Source organism: Somniosus microcephalus, chromosome 3 (assembly GCF_052327205.1).
Source record: "Somniosus microcephalus isolate GS21.2 chromosome 3, FLI_Smic_1.0, whole genome shotgun sequence".
Taxonomy (NCBI): domain Eukaryota; kingdom Metazoa; phylum Chordata; class Chondrichthyes; order Squaliformes; family Somniosidae; genus Somniosus; species Somniosus microcephalus.
Genome location: NC_140989.1, coordinates 289,505,235 through 289,525,843, shown reverse-complemented (window position 1 = coordinate 289,525,843; position 20,609 = coordinate 289,505,235). Strand labels below are relative to the sequence as shown.

The following is a 20,609-nucleotide window of genomic DNA, read 5'->3' as shown; positions in this document are numbered from 1 at the left end:
AAAACAGCAGTTGTCCTAGTATTAAACCTTGGGGAACTCCACTGTATACCTCCCTCCAGTCCAAAAAATGCAAGTCTTTTTATTGCCACCTTGGTGCATCTTGCATTGAGACTTGACCTTTCACTTACGCCTCTCAATTTAAAAAGTACAATTGCTGAAATAAATGTTATATATATTTGTACGGAATAAACATTGTAACCAATAGGAATCTTGAAGGATAAAAAAAATTCAAAGATTCATTTTTTTTATTGAAAAATATCACAGCTCAGTTTTTGCACAATTTCATTTTGTAACATGCATCTTCAACATGTTGTAAGCAAGTCTTATCAAAAATATCAAGAAAATGCAGCATATAATCAGGACTGTGACTCAGCAATACTGAGGGACAAAGTTTTATATTCAAGCTGAAATTTTTGCTGCAGTAATAGAATAGCATACAAAAAGCTTCATCAATCAATTACAGTCTTGTAAAAACTGTGACCCCGATAAACCTCATCACAGTTCCAGACAGTGTAAAACCACTACCTCTTAAATATTTTAAACATTCCATCATTTTAATAATTTAAAAAAAGTTGTACCAAAATGGAATGAGTCAGACATAATTAAATTCTTGGTATATTTATTATTTCTCTCCCCCTCCACGATAAAGCTTAGCAACTATACAATAATCAGGGAACTGTACAAGTTTTACAGAAAGTGTACTGCAAGGAAACTACTTATCCAAAAAATTCCTTCCAAATTCTATGTAGAAATCTGGCAAAAATACAGAACGTATTTTGAGCCCAGATAGTCAGAAGAATTTTTACATATATATTAATATATATATATATAGATTTATATATATATATTAATATATATATTAATATATTATAGAAAAGACATCACTGATGTCAATGACCAAATTTATACAAACCAACCCAATTATTAATCAGGTTTTTTTTAAAAAAGCCTCAAGACAAAAACTGGGTTATTACAAGTTCCTTAGTTTTGTTGAGCATCCAATTCAACAGGCATTTGGTGTCTTGATGAGTCCGTCAGAACAGCCAAGTTCTCAGAGTCATCAGATTTCAAGTGCAGGCTTCCTTCTGAAATGCCGACACTGTTCTTCTCATTTCCAGAGTCACTATCGGTTTTTAATCTCTTAGCTGGTCTTTCACAACTTGATTCAGATTCATCATTTTCATTCTGTGCATTTATCAGTTTGACATCGCACAAACCATCATCTTTCTCACAGCCATTTGTGCTCATTTTTGCATGTCCAGAAACTGCAGAATTATTGACAGGTCCATTGTAGTTCAATCCCTTGATTTCACCATAATCGTGCCACTGATCTGATGTTTCAGCTGGACCATTAGCATTTGTCCCTGCATCAGATACAACAAAAAGATTTCAGTTGGCTCTTCATTCTATTACCTGCAAATATTTTTCAAAAAACAAAACAAAAATTGTTTTAACATTAAACCTCATTCAAATGTATCACTTTTCTTTACAGAATAAACATGAAAGATTTAAAAGGGAAAAGCTGTGCCGTGTACTCAACTAGTAGCATGAATGTTTTGGCGGGTTGGAGGAAGGGCGAGAAGAGCATGAAGCTGAACCAGACCGTTTGCAACCTTGGCGTCCTATTTGACCCTGACATAAGCTTCCAACCACACATCCGCACCCTCACCAAGACCGCCTACTTCTATCTCTAACATCGCCCGAATCCACCCATGTCTCAGCTCATTTGCTGCTGAACCCCTCATCCCTGCCTCTAGACTTGACTATTACAATGCTCTCATAAGAACATAAGAAATAGGAGCAGGAGTAGGCTATTTGGCCCCTCTGCCATTCAATATGATCATGGCTGATCTTCTACCTCAACGCTACTTTCCTGCACTATCCTCATATCCCTCAAGTCCTTTAATATCCAAAAATCTATCGATCTCTGTCTTGAATATACTCAACAACTGAGCCTCCACAGCCCTCTGGGGTAGAGAATTCCAAAGATTCACCACCCTCTGAGTGAAGAAATTTCTCCGCATCTCAGTCCTAAATGGCCGACCCCTTATTCTGACTGTGACCCCTGGTTCTAGGCTCCCCAGCCAGGGGAAACATCCTCCCTGCATCTACCCTGTCAAGCCCTGTAAGAATTTTGTATGTTTCAATGAGATCATCTCATTCTTCTAAACTCCAGAGAATATAGGTCTAGTCTACTCAATCTCTCCTCACAGGACAATCCCCTCATCCCAGGAACCAGTCTAGTGAACCTTCATTGCACTCCCTCAATGGCAAGTATATCCTTCCTTAGGTAAGACCAAAACTGTACACAATACTCCAGGTGTGGTCTCACCAGGGCCCTATATAATTGCAGTAAGACGTCTTTACTCTTATACTCAAATCCTCTTATAATAAAGGCCAAAATACAATTTGCTTTCCTAATTGCTTGCTGTACCTGCATGTTAACTTTCAGTGATTCATGTACAAGGGCCCTCTGAACACCAACATTTCCCAATCTCTCACCATTTAAAAAATACTCTTGCTTTTCTATTTTTCCTACCAAAGTGGATAACTTCACATTTCTCCACATTATATTCCATTTGCCATGTTCTTGCCCACTCACTTAGCCTGTCTATATCCCCTTGAAGCCTCTTTGCATCCTCCTCACAACTTACATTCCCACCCAGCTTTGTATCATCAGCAAATTTGGATATAATACATTTGGTCCCCTCATCCAAATCATTGATATAGATTGTGAATAGCTGAGGCCCAAGCACTGATCCTTGCGGTACCCCACTAGTTACAGCCTGCCAACCTGAAAATGACCCATTTATTCCTACTCTCTGTTTTCTGTTCGTTAACCAATCCTCAATCCATGCTAGTATATTACCCCCAATTCCATGAGCCCTAATTTTGTTTAATAACCTCTTTTGTGGCACCTTATTGAATGCCTTCTGAAAATCCAAATATACCACATCCACTGGTTCCCCCTTATCTATTCTGCGAGTTACAACCTCAATAACTCCAACAGATTCGTCAAACACTATTTCCTTTACATAAATCCGTGTTGACTCTGCTCAATCCTAATGGGCTAGTAATTCCGGTCTCAACGCGTGAGTACGGACGGGGTACTCACGCGTGGGCCCGTTGGAAGTGCCGGATTTCAGCATGCACAGCGCATGCGCGGGAAACCGGCATTTCCTCCAAGGGGTTCAGAGGTCCAACGCGTGCGCGCAGGACTCTGCGCGCACGCGTTGAACTTCCTTCTTTTTGACAGGTTTGCCCGTGTGCAAGGGCCTCAACTTTTTAAAAATGTAAAAAGGAGACGTAAGGACTTGATTCTTTAAGGTAAGTGGTCTATTATTTAAAATTATCACATTTTTTCCACAGCTTTATTGTTTTTAAGGACTTTACAGTAAGGTAAGTTTATTTTTAGACCCGATTTCTTAAAAAATTATTTTTTTCAAAAATTTGATTAATTGTTTAAAATAGTTTTTTTAAAGTTATTTATAGTTCATTTAATTAGTGGGATGTTTTTTAAAATTTTATTTAAAGTTTAAGTAGTGTTTTGGGCGCCCGTAGTTTTCATGAGTTTGACAGTTCTTACTATCAAACTCATGAATGAAGTTTTCCCTCCCCTGATTGGCTGCCCAGTGCTCACCTGATCCCAGCTGGCACATCGAACTAACTACGCCGCTGGATCAGGCAAGCACAGCGCGCCGACAGCTGAACCGGGCCAGTGACAGGAATTCCAAGCAGTCCCAGGCTTCAGCTGTCGGCGCGCCGGGTAAGTGTACATCGGGGGCTTGCACGCGCGGCAAGCCCTCGAACCTAATTTCTGGGCCATTATTGTTTTCTAAGTGCCCTGTTACCACACCCTTAAGGATAGATTCCAGAATTTTCCCTACTACTGATGTCAGGCGAACTGGTCTGTAGTTCCCAGTTTTCTTTTTCCCTCCTTTCTTAAAATAGTGGGGTTACATTTGCTACCTTCCAATCTGCGGGAACCATTCTAGAATCTGGAATTTTGGAAAATGACAACCAATGCATCCACTATCTCTATAGCCACCTCTTTCAAAACCCTAGGATGCAGTCCATTAGGTCCAGGGGATTTATCGGCTTTCAGTCCTATTAATTTCTCCAGTACCATTTTTTTTTTTTTACTAATACTACAGGAAACTTTGTGCTATCCGGAAGTTGAATGTCCGGCAACTTTGATCTAACGGCAGAAATCAGCAGCCGTTTTGGTTAGGTGTTTTTTTTCCTCCTAGCATTCTTTTCACAGGCAGGCTCTAGAAAGCATCTTTGTCGCTTAGCAACAGCTTCAGAGACGCTTCCAAGCCACGGGCCGAGTGTTTACAAGCTGTTGCTGAGCAACAGGTGTTTGTGGTCAGATACTGCGATGAAAAGCTCCTATCTGATAACATTGACGCTGGTCTATCTGGAGCTTTTAAAAAAAACGGCAGTAGCTCGGTCCCATGGGTGCCGGATAGCACAAAGTTTCCTGTAATTTCTTTCAGTTCCTCATTCTTGCTAGACCCTTGGTTCTCCACTATTTCCGGGAAGTTTTTTGCGTCTTCTCCTGACCTGCGTCCCATCTTCGATCCTCTATAAACTTGAACTCATCCAAAACTCTGCTGTCCATATTCTAACTCGCACCAAGTCCTGTTCACCCATCACCCTTGTGCTCGCTGACCTACATTAGCTCCCAATCCAGCAACGCCTTGGTTTTAAAATTTTCATCCTTGTTTTGAAATCCCTGCATGGCCTAGCCCCTATCTCTGTAACCTCCTCCAGCCCTACACCCTCCAAGATGTCTGCGCTCCTCCAATTCTGACCTCTTGCGTAGCCCTGATTTTAATCACTCCACCATTGGCGGTGTTGCCTTCAGCTGCCTGGGCCCTAAACTCTAGAATTCCCTCCCTAAACCGGTCTGCCTCTCTCTCCTCCTTTAAGACCCTCCCTAAAACCTACCTCTTTGGCCTGTTCTAATATTGTGGCTCGGTGTCTAATTCTGTTTGATAACGCTCCTGTGAAGTGTCTTGGGACGTTTTACCATGTTAAAGGTGCTATATAAATGCAAGTTGTTGTTGGCGTCGAGGAGACCGGACATGGCACAGCCCTCCTACTCATATATGCCAAGTGTCCATTGTAGACATGAACAGTCCACATTTGCGGGTCAAATCATTGCCCCATCTCGCAAGCACCACTCCCAATTCCTACCTACTTACATTCCTGCTACTGTACACTGATAGCAGGAATTATCAGTAAATGCATAGTGACATCAATTGTAGCAGAAGCATGAAGAAGTAGGAGTGCAGAGTGAAGGAAAGGGAAGCAGTGGCAGCTGGGTAGGGAAGAGAGGAAAGAGAAATGATGCTAACGGCAGCACTTGAGAAGGAAGAGAGAAGCGAGTAGCACTACTGGGGGGACGAAGGGAGAAGAAAAGTATGGAGCAATGCTTTGGCAAAGCTTGATCTAATTGTCGAGTTGAAAACCCAAATGCCGTGAGTTTTTAAAATCATGAATTAAAGGAAAAATCATCGAACATAAAATGTAAGTGTTGAAAACAAATGCACAATTTGTTAATTATTTATTTCTGTTGCTACTGGGGAGAAAGAAGTTTTAAAATATAAAAGAAAAATAAGTTATTTTCCAGAATGACAACTAGAGAGCAAGCTTTCAAAAAGATTGAGCTAAAGTCCTTTCCCTTTCTAAATGGAAAAAAATGTTCATTGTACATTCCAAAACATGGGAAAATGCACCAAATAAATGTCAGAAATCAAATTTTATCGGGGAGAAAGCATGCGTACTGACCCCCTCAAGAAAATAAAGCTTGTGCATTGAATTCTTGTCATGTACTTGAAGTGAAGCAATGTTGGCTTTATATCCACAAATTAAGTTACAAACCTTTGTCCCATTGCACTTTAAGTGTAATTCATGTTTTCATAGTCATCTAATTATATTGTGCTTTTTTTGTCATCCTTTTTGATGCTGTTGGTCATCTTTTGCTAGCTTTCTAGGTAGGCATGGATGAATATTTGTTACCTTTATTAAACTTTTTAATAGACAGTTGGGAGCACTTTAAACAGAAAGTGGTGCTGTTAAGACTTTCATTCCCCCTTATGTCTGGTTTTAATGATATTTGAACAGAATTTTACTTATTTGACTTTATACAACAAATGCTCTAGAATCCATGGGAAATACTGTAAAATCTAATTTATACAGCATTTTATTTGCAAATAACACACTGACCAGTAAATGTGCATTTAATATAATCACAGTTTTACTCTCAAACTAGTCATGACTGACTACATCCACTGTTGTGAGTAGACTATATTTTAAAAGATCAGGCCCTTTACTGCTATTATTGTATATAATCTTGTGCTGTTCTGTATACATCTTACTTGTTTAATAACTGTATATAAATCTTGTTAGTTAATTCAGAATCTACCCCTAGTGTGGGCATGGTCTGCTGCTGAAATGGTTTTCTGGAGTGGGTTGGAGAGAACTAAAGTGCAGTTGGCACTAGAGTTCTATGATTAAGAGTCTCGAAAGGTAGACATCTTTGAAGGAGCACAGGGGTGCAGCTTTTGAATCATAAGGGACACGAGGTCCACTTATGGATGTGGTGAGGTGACTGCAAGAGGAAATGGTTCTAGCCTAAATCACATCACACCGAAGGCAACAACTTGTGAGAGATACCCATCCCACCATTCTAGTGAAAAACCACTTAATACACTACTTTCCAAAAAAAGTCTGTTTTTTGAATAACACTATCCCCCATGTACCATAAGTTAGAGGATGCTGATCCTTAAGATTACATTGCAAATTACCACACCCTATGCTACAATGTCTGCGCACCCCCCCCCCCCCCCCCAAATGGGGGATTGGTTGAAACCAAATTACTGTAGTATTTTGCTAAATCAAAATAAAGAGAACATTGTTTTCCATTCAAAAATATATCTTATAATTCAATATCTAATTCAAATTTCACTTTCTGATGTTTAGAGCTTTAGGTTACTCACCTGATTAAAAAAAGAGCCCCCAGGATTAACATCAAAAGAAAATTCTACATACTTCCCTTAACCCATAGAGATCCAGAGCAAGACAGCAAGAACCATGGTATGCAGGAGTAGCAGCACAGTCAGGCAAGGAAAGGCAGCACATTCACCAAGTAAGCCATCTTTTTATCTTCTTTGTTCATTTACACACAATGGTAATTTTTATTAAAGCACTGCACTTTGAGGAAGAGTCAGCTTGCAGGAAAGGCTTAAAAATGCTGTCAAATTGAATATAGGTGACACTAACAGCATGTAGAGAGCAATATTTAATGTAAGTTACAAGATTCTGTTGAATTTTAAAGCAAACAACTTCTAATTACCAACTGATTATTACCTATGTTACGCTGCAAGTTAGAACTGCCTCTAGTTACCATCCGAGTTATGTTGGAAAATATAAACATTCCAATTACTAATCAAAGAGACATATGCACTGATTTTCCTTATCTTAATTTGATTTTGCCCCACCATGAAAAACAAAGAGTTGAATTTTAAAATTCTTAATTTTCATGCGTTTATTTGATAACATTTTGTTATAGCTATGAAATAGGGAGGAAGAGCAAGCAGGTGCACGCGTATGCGTGTCAAGGAATTTAATCAAAAAAACAACCAAATCAGTGTTTACACCGATCCCTCAGAAAGTCACAAATAATTGGTGCCAAACACAAGACCCCCTACACCCAGTGCGGTCAGGCCGAAATCTTGCACCTCCCTTCACTGCTGACAAACATCAGGAATCCACCAGTGAGCCAAACCTCAGGTTTCCCACTCCATAGTGATGCTGCAGCCTCACAAGAGCCGAGAAGATTAAGCGCAATCTGATAGTTGTTTTCAAGATTATGAAGGGTTTTGATAAGATAAATAGTGATGGATTGTTTCTTCTGGTCAGCAAGATGGTAACAAGAGGGCACAAATTAAAGATAATTACAAAAAGAATTAAAATAGAATGTAGGAAAGGATTTCTTGACACAGAGGGTGGTTAAAATTGTGAATTCTCTGCCACAAAGAGTTTTCAAGAATTGACCCTTTAAAAAAAAAACTAGATAGTTGTTTGAAAAGAGGAATATTGAAGTCTACAGGGAGCAAGCAGGAGAATGGAGTGAGATCAGGTGGCTCCTGGACAAAAATACCAGTGCAGACTTGATGGGCTGAATGGACTGTTTTGCGCTGTATTTTTCTATGATTTTAACACCATAACCAAATTTGAAAAAATGTCTTCTGTCCCAATTGGATAATTTAGACTTGGATATCTATTCGAATATTTAGAACCAAAATCGGGTATTGCATTTGTTATTTAAAATTCAAGATCAAAAATACTATTTACGTCAGAGTTCATATCATGATATAGTTCACATGAAAGCCAGATTGCACAAAAAATGCACCTCACCAATTGTGCGTTTCACATTATGATACCAATGTAGTGGAAACAATGTCCTACACAAATTATGAAGTTAACTTTAGAATACATATTCTATGTATTCCAGTAACTGGGCATAGGACTTGTGGTGACTTGCTACTACACCAATGTTATTCCTTGACTGATCTTGTGATTTTAATAAGTGGGAACAATGTCTTGTTTTACGTCTTAATAACAGTAAGAATATCTTGGTGCCACAAAGGCAATATACCTCTTGAAGATTGCACCTTAGATCAAGGCACAAAGTATCGTGGATTGGGTACTTAATTTCTTTTGTTTACACCTGACGTTTGGTGGAAAAGATCCTTAATATATGCACTCTTGCAATAAACCTCCAACAATTGCCAAGAACATTAGTGTACTAGTGTTAAATCTCTGAACTCAAAAAATATTGCTTTCTACTCAATTACGTATGCAGGCTGCTATGTTTAATGTTTCCAAAAGACTTCTGCCATGTTCAACCAACTTCACATTGTAATCCTCCAATTCCTCAGACATTTCACTGTTTCGGGTCAACTTATCAGGCATAATCTCAGGCATGAAAACAAACTCAGATACACTCTAATGTGTTGGCAACTTATCCAAATTAGTAAGAGCACAATTAAAGGAAGATAAAACCAAGGATAATTATTCATCTATTAACTCTCCAACATGGAGATAGAGACACAAAAGGAGTCCAGAAAGTGATCAAAGTAGCTAGAGACAAACTAAACTGATTTTAAGACGCAAGCTCAGTAAAGGATAGCATTAGATATTGGCTCCTGCTTAGCTACTGTTTACATAGTATACTTGCTGAGATTGTACTGTTAAAGAAGTATGGTTAACTAAAATGAGGTGTACTGAACAAAATATTAATCCTTTTAAAAAGCCGTCTTGAAAACAGTGAAAGGAACAAACATATCTGATCGTTGTTTCAGATTGGAAGTGTTTTAAGATGACAAAGTTAAGTTAGTAAAAGCAATGCATGGCAACATTACATCCCAACACACAAGCAGAAAGGGTTCAGCCTTAAATCAAGACAAGACAAAAAGTTAATGCAGAACTCACCATTCATATTACTTCCTATTGCAGCAGTATCTTCCCTCTCTGTCTGGCTACTACTGCTGGTCGAGGTTGTTGGAGGAGGTGAAGGTGCACAACTGGAAGCTGTGCTCTCGGTTTCATCCAGGAGACGGTCCATATAATCCCTAAAACCAATTTCAGAAGTCTGTTATACAAAAGCCTGACCAGCCATTCGACACTGGTTTCAATTTCAGACTGGATCCAGTAGAAGTGTACATTTAAAAGAAAGACACTTTTTCCACGTCATGATTTGCTTTTTCTGCCCCCCCCACCCCCATATAAACCCCATCTGCGAGTCTTCGGTTTGCTCACTGCAATACCTTTCTATTATAACTAAAACAAAACTGATTTAGGATGATGCACTTGTTGGACTTAATGCTCCTCCAGGATTAGATACTGATCCTGCACAGAATCTAGCATAATCACTTTTAGTCTCTTTATACAATATCTTACCATGGGTATGCGATCAGAAATCATAAGAGTGACAACCAATTTTCTGATGGTTTTGAAAAATGTTCAGTTTATAAGTTGTTACCAATAATTTGATTTGATCAGAATAACAGCTTTAACAGGTGGATATGCAGTGGAATAGCCATACAATGAAGTCAAAGGTACTGGCCAAAAACATTAGATTAGGATTTCTGCTCCTGGCCTCCTACTGATATAACTGGGCTTACTCTGCTGGAATATTACTTTCCTAAGCAAGCCTCTTTTCCACTCTCTGACTCCTCGTCAGTGATAAAGGGAGTTGGAACAGTCTGGTCTCAGTACCGCTCCTTCACTGGTGGATTATCCACTAAAGAGGAAGCAACTGAGTTTGATATTACTTACACTGCTGGCCTCCAAATTCAAACAAGGACATAGAAAGTAAATAGCAATGAATGCCCTGACTCCCAGTCGGAGAGCGAAACAGCAGCAGACCAGTGCTAGGCAATAGTGTGGGCGGCTACCACACCATTTGTCCTGGGAAAATCAGGGTGGTTTTAACAATGCAGGTGCATCTGCAGAACGAGCTTAGGAAACCAGGAGCAGGTGCGCACAACCGAGTTGTGTGACAATACTCAATATACCACGGATCCACTTTGACACATCAAGGTAAAATTCAATACAACTGAACCAGGTCAGACCAAAACTTTGCTATAATGAAATTTGCTACATCAAGCCTCCATTGTATGTAAACATAATCCACTGCACTAATTTCTTTATCAGAGCTTTATGCAATATGACTGGATCATGGAAAGGAAAAGGGATATGGTAGCTTAATATTGCACAATAAGATATATTGATATGATGATGGGAAAAGCCAGCAATACAGAATACAGAACACATTTGCTAATGCAATGTTAGAAAATAAATTAGATGTATACATTATACAACCATTTACTGCCAGTAATTCAAAAACACTTACGTAACACCTGGATGAAGATTATATTTCTTTTTGCCGAATCTAGTCTGCTGTGCAAAAAAATCATAACGCTCAGACTTCTTCCACATGTAATAAAATGCTACACAATCCCCTACTGACCGTGTTCTCACCTGAAACGTGCACATTAATAGGAAATAAACATATCAGTAATAAAATATTTAAAGTAATTTTAACCACCCTAAAAATTAAGTACATACATAATCAGAATTAACAAAGTTACCTCCTGTAGGACAATCTAAATGTTAGTTTGCTCTGCCGTGTTTTCGTCTTTGGCCCCAAAATATTTTGTCGTTCGGCTATTCCAATGATTAGCACATAAAAATGTTTTAAATCTATCTGTACCTGAACAATCTTGCACGTGTACTTTGTCCGTAAGCTTTACTTCCTGATGCCAACATTTAACATTGAAACTGTCTATATAAACATTTATATTTAAACTTCCTATTTAAACAATTGTCTGTCAGTTTGCTGATAAACAAATTGAATGACTCAAAATTCTTATTCAAAACATTTGTATCTGATATTTTTTCTCAGCAACGGCAATTTATAATGTCCAAAATAAGGATTCAAACAAAATAAAATGTTTAGAAAATTATTTATTTCACAATAACATGATTAAAATTACCCAATGAATTGTCTTTGCGTCTTCTAATGCATTTCTTAAAAATTTTGGTTCAAGGCCCGAGCCTGCCTCAAAAGCCTAGGCTTCAACTGGAAATATACCCAAGGAAAAAGTTGCAGGGCTTCTAACCATATTTGCATATTCTGAGAATGTTCAGTCTTCAGAGTTTCCCCGCACGCAGTACAGTACTAGGTTTCTGATTTGAAGCAGCAGCATTACATCCCCTCATCCCAGAGAATTTGAGAGTTTCTCTGCTTTTTCTAAATGGCTTTCAAGTAAACAAACAAGAGACTGAACTTATTTATTTCAGGTCTCATCTAAAATATTTTCTATTATGAATTGCTCAGTTAGACAAACCCTCTCATCAGCAGCAGTTGTGATTTCTTTGTTTTCCTTTCTGTCAACAAAGAAAGTTAAAATCCCTCTCACCAATAATTTTTGGAGGCCAAGGGATTTTTAAAATTTAAAAACTGGGAAACTGCAAACAATGAACATTTGAGCACTGAGATCATTTTTGTTTATGGAAATTCATTTTTATTTTAAAGACAATGCCAGTGACGCCCATATCCCAGGAACGAATAAAAAAAACCTTGTTTTTTATAAAAACTCTGATTCACCATGAACAACACAAGAGATATGCTGTTACTTAACTAAAAGGTGGATGACAGCCTTCTCGCGGCCCACCCAGTTACGTGATCTTAGATCACAACTAATGCCGTCTCAAAGGAGACCAAACTTATCATTAAATCGACCTCCCGGTGACGGTAGCAAACCAAGCAAGCAACTTAACTAAAAAAAATCATATTATAAATAACCAGCTATTGATGGATCAGTGACGGTGGGAGGCAAGGTCACAGCTTTATTATACCGCATGAAAACTTATTTTCTGGTACAAATAATTATGTAAAAATACTTTAAAATGTAAATTTGGATGGGGGACTATTGCTGTTTACACAGTACCCACAGAATTCCATCGCAATTGCCTCTAATGGATAATCTAGTTCTGCTGGCAATACCAGGAAATGTATATGCACCAATAAATAATACACCTATAGAGGTTCTCAAATGCATACACATTTCGTTTGCAGAACTACTCCAGTGGAATGACCAGCAGTAATATTGGAACTGAATATGTATAAGATTTGTGTACAGTTACTCTAAAAACAGGTTTGCAAATTTGTTTCTAGCTCTTCCCCAATGCCACTTTGCTTCTAGAGGAAAACAGCGAAACCAACTTTCAAAGTGATCTTTGGTACCTACGGAGCATGTTAGCTGCCTTATCTATATATATAAAGCGGCTCTTCTGTCTGTCCCGATGTCTGTCTGTCTGTCCGTGTTCTATACGTTTGAAAGTTACAGAGTGTACCGACGCGCGCGTTGCCTCAAAAGAAAGCTTGCGATTCCGGACCGGTCATAGGCGTATTTACGTTTCGGCCGGACAAAAACCGCGCCCGCGGTATCCGAAAAACGTTCAGCGTTCCGCTCATTAGCATCTCATTAGCGACCGTGTGACGTCGAGGTCGACCAATCGTACGGCGGGTTCCTGGCGCGTGCCGTCCTACAGTTGAGTGTCGAGTGACTCGACGATTGACCAATCCTATGCTTCGGTGACCTGACCGGTCGACCAATCGGTGCGTGTGTGGGCGGGCCTTATCCTTCTGAACCGAGGTGAGTGGCCGCCATCTTGATTTTTCACGATTTTTTCCCCACACTTTCAGTGTGTTAGGGAACTAAGGTAAATATTTGAATTATGTGTTAGGGAATTAATTAACAATTTATTTGAGTTTTATATTGTGTTTAGCAAACCACCCCCCCCCCTCCTCCTCACCCTCGCGCAGGGGGGACTCGGTGCTGCTCTCCAGGCCCGCTGCAGGCAGGCCTGAAGCTCAAAAAATTTCTCTCTCTCTCTCTCTTCCCTCTCTCTCCTTCTCCTCTTCCCTCTCTCTCCTCTTCTCTCTCTACTTCCCCATCTCAGGTTTCACGGTGTCGGGGCCGGAGCGGGCGGGCCGCCCGAAGTGATCCGCTTGCTAACGGCCGCCAGCCTGCGGGGTTTCCCTAACTACTCCCCGCGGGCCGCCTCGCGCTGCTGGCACTGACCGCGCATGCGCCGCCCGCCCGCGAGAGCCCGCTCTGGCTTTTTAAAAAAAAAAAAACGGCTGTCCCCGAACTCAATCGGCGTCAGCCACGAGGGTCAGGGTGCGCGCGCAGCAGGAGCAGCTGAGACGCGGCAGTCTCTCTGTCCCGCGCTCGGCTCGGGCAGGGGGCGGGTCTCTCAGCCGCAATCGGCGATCTGGAGGGCGGGGCTCCGGAGAGTGGGACGCTGCTGCTCGGGAGGGCGGGGGGCGGGGCTCGGGACATCGGGGGGGGGGGCGGGATCTCGGCCTTCGTGAGCGGGAAGGGTTACCCCGGCAACCGGCAAACTTCAAGCCGGCTCGGCCGGGGCTCGGAGTGCAGGGCTCTCAGCCGCAATCGGCGATCTGGAGGGGCGGGGCTCCGGAGAGTGGGACGCCGCTGCTCGGGAGGGCGGGGGGCGCGGCTCGGGACATCGGGAGATCGCGGGGCGGGACATCGCGGGCCCGGACTACAGATCGGGGGGGGCCACCCTCGGGGGGGCGGGGCTCGGGTGAGTGGGGGGCGGGGCTCAGGGACTCTCCCCCTTCCCTCCCCCCTCCCCTCCCAATCTCTCTCTCTCTCACTCCCAATCTCTCTGTCACACTCCCAATCTCTCTCTCTCTCACACTCCCAATCTCTCTCTCTCTCACACTCCCAATCTCTCTCTCTCACTCCCAATCTCTCTCTCTCTCTCTCTCACTCCCAATCTCTCTCTCTCTCTCTCTCCTTCCCTCTCTCTCTCCTTCCCTCTCTCTCTCTCTCTCTCTCCTTCCCTCTCTCTCTCTCTCCTTCCCTCTCTCCTTCCCTCTCTCCCTCTCTCCTTCCCTCTCTCCCTCTCTCCCTCCCTCTCTCCTTCCCTCTCTCCTTCCCTCTCTCTCTCTCCTTCCCTCTCTCCTTCCCTCTCTCTCTCTCCTTCCCTCTCTCTCTCTCTCCTTCCCTCTCTCTCTCTCTCCTTCCCTCTCTCTCTCCTTCCCTCTCTCTCTCTCCTTCCCTCTCTCTCTCTCTCCTTCCCTCTCTCTCTCTCTCCTTCCCTCTCTCTCTCTCTCCTTCCCTCTCTCTCTCTCTCCTTCCTCTCTCTCTCTCTCCTTCCCTCTCTCTCTCTCTCTCCTTCCCTCTCTCTCTCTCTCCTTCCCTCTCTCTCTCTCTCCTTCCCTCTCTCTCTCTCTCTCCTTCCCTCTCTCTCTCTCTCCTTCCCTCTCTCTCTCTCTCCTTCCCTCTCTCTCTCTCTCCTTCCCTCTCTCTCTCTCTCTCCTTCCCTCTCTCTCTCTCTCCTTCCCTCTCTCTCTCTCTCCTTCCCTCTCTCTCTCTCCTTCCCTCTCTCTCTCTCTCTCCTTCCCCCTCTCTCTCTCTCTCTCTCTCTCCTTCCCTCTCTCTCTCTCCTTCCCTCTCTCTCTCCTTCCCTCTCTCTCTCTCCTTCCCTCTCTCTCTCCTTCCCTCTCTCTCTCCTTCCCTCTCTCTCTCTCTCCTTCCCTCTCTCTCTCCTTCCCTCTCTCCCTCTCTCTCCTTCCCTCTCTCCTTCCCTCTCTCTCTCCTTCTCTCTCTCTCCTTCCCTCTCTCTCTCTCTCCTTCCCTCTCTCTCCTTCCCTCTCTCTCTCTCTCTCCTTCCCTCTCTCTCTCTCTCCTTCCCTCTCTCTCTCTCTCCTTCCCTCTCTCTCTCCTTCCCTCTCTCCCTCTCTCTCTCTCTCCTTCCCTCTCTCTCTCCTTCTCTCTCTCTCCTTCCCTCTCTCTCTCTCTCCTTCCCTCTCTCTCTCCTTCCCTCTCTCTCTCTCTCTCTCCTTCTCAGTTCAGTTCAGTTCAGTTCAAATGCTTTATTGGCATGAAAGTTTACAGAGAACCATATTGCCAAAGCTTACATTGCAAAAAGGTACAGTTTTCCAACATTCTGTAGGTGTCAATCGATTTGACATTTGTTGGGTATATACAATATTACTTTTAAACAATATTAATTTTAAACAGTCTTTCTACTTCATTTGGTACGTTCAATATTAATTTTAAACAGTCTTACTTTTAAACAGTCCTCAGGTTGTGACATGTTGTTACATATTTAGCCCCAAGGTATGGTCTGTCTCCTTCTCCTAGGACTAATCTCAATTTTGACAGATCATCCAATTCCTTGAAATCTGGGGTGGTTTGGCTTAGCTTGTTGAATAATATGTTTCTTGATGTGTTGAATTTTTCGCATTTTAGGAGGAAATGCATTTCTGTTTCAACCTCGCCAGCCAGACATTGATCGCATATTCTATTCTCTCTAGGCTGCCAGGATTTCTTGTATCTGCCTTTTTCAATTTCCAGTTGGTGGTCGCTTAGTCTGTACCTGGTGAGGGTCTGTCTCTGTTTTGTGTCTCTGATGGTCGTGAGGTAGTCTGCCAGTTTATATTCTCTTTTTAGGGCCCGGTAACATTCTAATCTGCTTTGGCTTTCGGTTATTTTGTTCCAATGTTCCAGGTAGGTTTCTTTGCATTTTTTAATGATTTGGTTCACTCGGATTGGTGTTTGGACGGCTGTGTTGGTCTGGGGCTGGTCAGGGTCCGGCTGAGTACTTAGTTTCAGTAGCAGCTGACTCAGGGGACTTTTTTCTGGGTTTAGCTCTTGGGTCTGAAAGGCTTTGAAATGAAGGGTGTCTGGGGAGCTAGATTTGAGGTGATTTAGGAAGTTTAGTGCTCGTTTTTGGATGTTTATTATCAGTGGGTATCTGCCTAGTTCGGCTCTGCATGCATTTGTTGGCGTTTTTCTTTGGGTGCGAAGGATGCTTCGGCAGAATTCTGCATGTAGGGCTTCTATTGTGTGTTTTTCCCATTTAGTGTAGCTTTGGTGATTTAGCGGGCCCCATACTTCACTACCGTACAGTGCAATGGGCAGGATTATGCTGTCAAAAATTTTGAGCCAGATTTTGATTGGGATTTGGATGTTGTAGAATTTTCTTTTTATTGCATATAGGGCTCTTCGGGCTTTTTCTTTTAGTGCATTCACTGCTATGCTGAAGCTCCCTGATGCTGTAATAGTTAGACCAAGGTAGGTGTAGCTCATAGTGTGTCCTATAGTGGTATCACTGAGGGTAAACTGGTATTTGTTTTCCTGACATCTGGGTCTTTTCTGAAAAATGATGTTGGTTTTCTTTAGATTTACTGTTAGAGCCCAATTTTGGCAGTATTTGTCGAGTAGGTCTAGTTGTTGCTGTAATCCCTGTTCTGTGGGAGACAGCAGAACCAGGTCGTCCGCATAGAACAGGGACTTCACTTCTCCATCTAGGAGACGGAGACCTGGTGACTCGCTTTGCTCCAGCATGTCTGCTAATTCATTTATGTATATGTTGAACAGGGTCGGGCTCAAATTGCAGCCCTGCCGGACGCCTCTTCTCTGGGTGAAGAAATCGGTGCGTTTGTCTCCAATTTTGACCCCGCATTTGTTTTTCAGATACATTGATTTAATAAGGTCATAGACTTTGCCCCCTATTCCACACTGAAGAAGTTTATAATAGAGCCCTTCGTGCCATATAGAGTCAAAGGCTTTCTTGAAGTCGATGAAACAGGCGAATATTTTCCCATTTTTTGTTTGGTGTTTATGTTTTTCGATGAGGGTGTGAAGGGTATAGATATGGTCGGCGGTGCGGTGTTTTGGAAGAAAGCCTATTTGGTTTTTTCTGAGGATATTATGTTTGTTAAGAAAATCAAGTAATCTACTATTTAGAATACTGCAGAATAACTTCCCTAGACAACTGTTGACACAGATGCCGCGGTAGTTATTTGGGTCTGATTTGTTTCCACTTTTATATATGGGGGAGATTAGTCCTTGGCACCAGATATCGGGAAAACAGCCTGAGCGTAATATGATGTTGAATAGTTTGAGTATCGCACCCTGCATCTCCATATTACTGAACTTTAGCATTTCATTTTTGATGTTGTCTGGGCCACAGGCTTTCTTTAGGTGGAGAGATTTTGTTTTTGTGGCCAGTTCTTTCCATGTGATTGGGGAGTCTAGAGGGTTTTGGTTGTCTTTAATTGTTGCTTCTAATGTGTGGAGTTTTTCTGTGACCTGATGTTGACTTGGGTTTGTTTTGTTTTTTGGGATGTCTTTGTAGAGGTTTTCAAAATGTGTTCTCCAGATGTCGCCATCTTGGATTGGTAATGCTTGCAATTGTGTTGTACTCAGGTTATTCCACATTTCCCAGAATTGTTTTGGATTGGTGGAGTTTTCAATTTCTTCGAGTATTTTGTGGGTATAGTTTTGTGTTTTGTTCCTAATGGTGTGTTTATATCTTTTGAGGGTTTCATTGTATCTAGTACGTAGGTCCGGATTGTTTGGTTGCCGATGCTTTTGGTTTGATATTTTTCTCAGGTCTTTTCTGGCATTTTTGCATTCGTGGTCAAACCATTTCATATTTTTATTTTGTCTTTTTTGATGCTTCCTCTTCTGTTTCACGAGGTCGGCTTTTACAGCTGCCTCATGGAAGATCATGTTTATATCCTCTATGGCCGTGTTTACACCATCTCTGGTGATCTCATATAGATTTTCTTTAAATTTTGAAATTTTACTTGTGAGATCAGGTGAATTTAGTGCTGTGATGAATTTATCTCCACTGTCTGGGGCCCATCTGTATGTCTGGTTTATTTTATGTAGCTTACTGTGTTCCTTTTTTGTGTCTGTAGTTTGGGCAGAAAGTTTAAGGTACACATTTATTTGGTTATGGTCTGAGAGGGGGGATTGCTGCCTGACAGTGAATGCGTTGATATCGCAGGGGTCCAGGTCAGTGATTGTATAGTCCACCACACTAGACCCAAGAGTTGAGGAGTATGTGAGTCTCCCTAGGGAGTCCCCTCTGAACCTACCATTAACTATGTACAGGCCTAAGGCTCAGCAGAGTTGCACTACCTCCCTACCGCTTTTATTTATTTCACGATCAAGGTTGTTCCGATTTGCGATGGCTGGTGTGACATCTAAAGGGGTCTGGCCAAACACATGGTTGTTTCCCTGTGGGTCTATGAAGTCAGGTTCACAACCGGTCCTTGCATTTAGGTCCCCACATATTATCACCTTTCCTTGGGCCTGGAAATGGCTGATTTCCATGTGGAGAGTATCAAATAACTCCTCTTCGAAATATGGCGAATCTATTGGAGGTATGTAGATCGCACATAAGTAAACATCTTTTTTTGCTATTCCTATATTTTTATCTAGTTTTAGCCATACGTGTGATTTCCCCTGTTTTACCGGTGAGATGTGTTTGTCCAGTTCTCCCTTAAACCACACCAATATTCCCCCGGAGGTTCTGCCCTTGCGTGTTTTAGTGTTCTTTACTGAGGGCACAATGATTTCATGGTACATTGGAGGACAGTGGGTCGGCATGTCCTTTTGGCACCATGTTTCTGTTAACACAATTATATCAATGTCTTTTATAGCTTTTAGGAATTCAGGGTCTGTACTCTTCATCCCAAAAGTTGAGGAGCGGAGGCCCTGGATATTCCAGCAGCTTATGTGGAAAGAACGCATTTATATAGTTCAATAAAACGAAATAAAATGGACCTATTTTGTGGGATGAGTGTGGAAACACTACTTTCTATAATGCTAAGTGATGATTTAGTATAAATTTCATGAGGCATGCACATATATCTATCTAATAATAGTAATAATACTGGTAAAATAACAATAATGATAATGATAGATAACAATATTAATAATACTGGTAAAATAACAATAATGATAATGATAGATAACAATATTAATAATTTCTCCGGCTTTCTATCAGGCTGTTCAGCATCGTCATGATCTTTCTCAGTTCTTGGTCTACAGTCTGTGGTCTAGAGGGGGGTCTTGGGTCAGGTATAAAAGCACGGTTCTGTTGTCGGTTTTGTAAAGGGGGGTGGGGGACATTGGTGGTCCTGTTTGGGCTCCCAACGGTAGGGGGGGTGGGAGGGCTGCGTCTTTTGGCAGTGTTTATGAGGTTTCTTGCGAAGACCCACATCCGCTGTTTGAGTAGATGTATTTCGTCATAGAGGTCCCTTGTGTTGATGTTTGGATGATGGGCCAGGGAGACGTTGGGGAGGACAGAACATCTCGTGTCGATCTCCCTGTTGGTGTTGTGGATTATATAGGCTGGGGTGTCCTTTCTGGGCAGTAGTGTGGAGATCACGATCCGCGCCTCGGGGAATTCCCTGCTGGCCTTTTCTGCCATCCTGCTCACCGCCCAAGCCGTGCCTTCCTGTAGGGTGCGTAGGTCGTTCGTGCCTGTGTGGATCACAATCCATTTGGGGCTTCCAAGGGATTCTTTGTTCAGGATCTTCATTGCTTGGCCTGTGTTGCTGCACCATTTTTTCAGGACTTGATGGTCTGGGAACAGCCTCTGGGGGTCCAGAAACTTTCCGTTGGAGTCGGTCAGCAGGACCGCCTGAGGGGCTGGTTTTTCAGACTGGGTAACAGTAGTCTGGGTAGGACTCGCCTGGTGGCTGGTTGTTGGCTGGGTTTCTGGGATATGTTGTGTGGCAGGAGCGGGGTTTGGGGCTTTCGGTGTGTCCTCGTTTGGGGGGGTATCTGTCGGTTTTTGTGTTCCTGTGTGTGAGGACTGGGTAGCAGTAGTCTGGGCATGACTCGACTGAGGGCTGGTTGGAGCGGGGTTTGTGGCTTTCGGTGTGTCTTCGTGTGGGGTGGCATCCGGTGGGTTCTGTGTCCTTGTGTGTGTTGTTTTTGTGTCCTCAGGTTTTTGGACCTTAAGAGGTTTGTGTTGCCTGCTGAGCCTTTCTACGGTCTCCTTCATTTTGTTTAGTTGAGTACGGAGTTCTTTGATCTCATTTCTTTGCTCCTCTATGGTCTTTCTCAGCTTGTGGATGGTGGACTCGTGTTCCGTTTTTAGCTGTTTGAATTCCTCCTTCAAATTCTTGGCCAGTGTTTCTCTGTATTCGTTGAGATCAAGTTCTAGTTTGGCCAGATTCTCTTTCATCA

At 42.2% G+C, this 20,609-nt stretch overlaps 1 protein-coding gene across 6 annotated transcripts in view; it reads right to left on the bottom strand.

The window, feature by feature from the left end:
* Nucleotides 1–227: 227 nt before the first annotated feature.
* LOC147122047 (mesoderm induction early response protein 1-like) overlaps nt 228–20,609 on the bottom strand; it is a 75,706-nt gene continuing 55,324 nt past the window's right edge. For 5 of the 6 annotated variants that reach the window (XM_085982732.1, XM_085982733.1, XM_085982737.1 and 2 more), the window contains 3 exons: nt 10,928–11,055; nt 9,505–9,644; nt 228–1,364 (listed from right to left, as the gene is read on the bottom strand). In XM_085982732.1, the coding sequence (XP_085838858.1) occupies nt 982–1,364; nt 9,505–9,644; nt 10,928–11,055 (651 nt within the window). In that variant the 3' untranslated portion in view covers nt 228–981. The remainder of the gene's footprint in view (nt 1,365–9,504; nt 9,645–10,927; nt 11,056–20,609) is intronic. The other variant, XM_085982735.1, reaches the window with a different exon arrangement.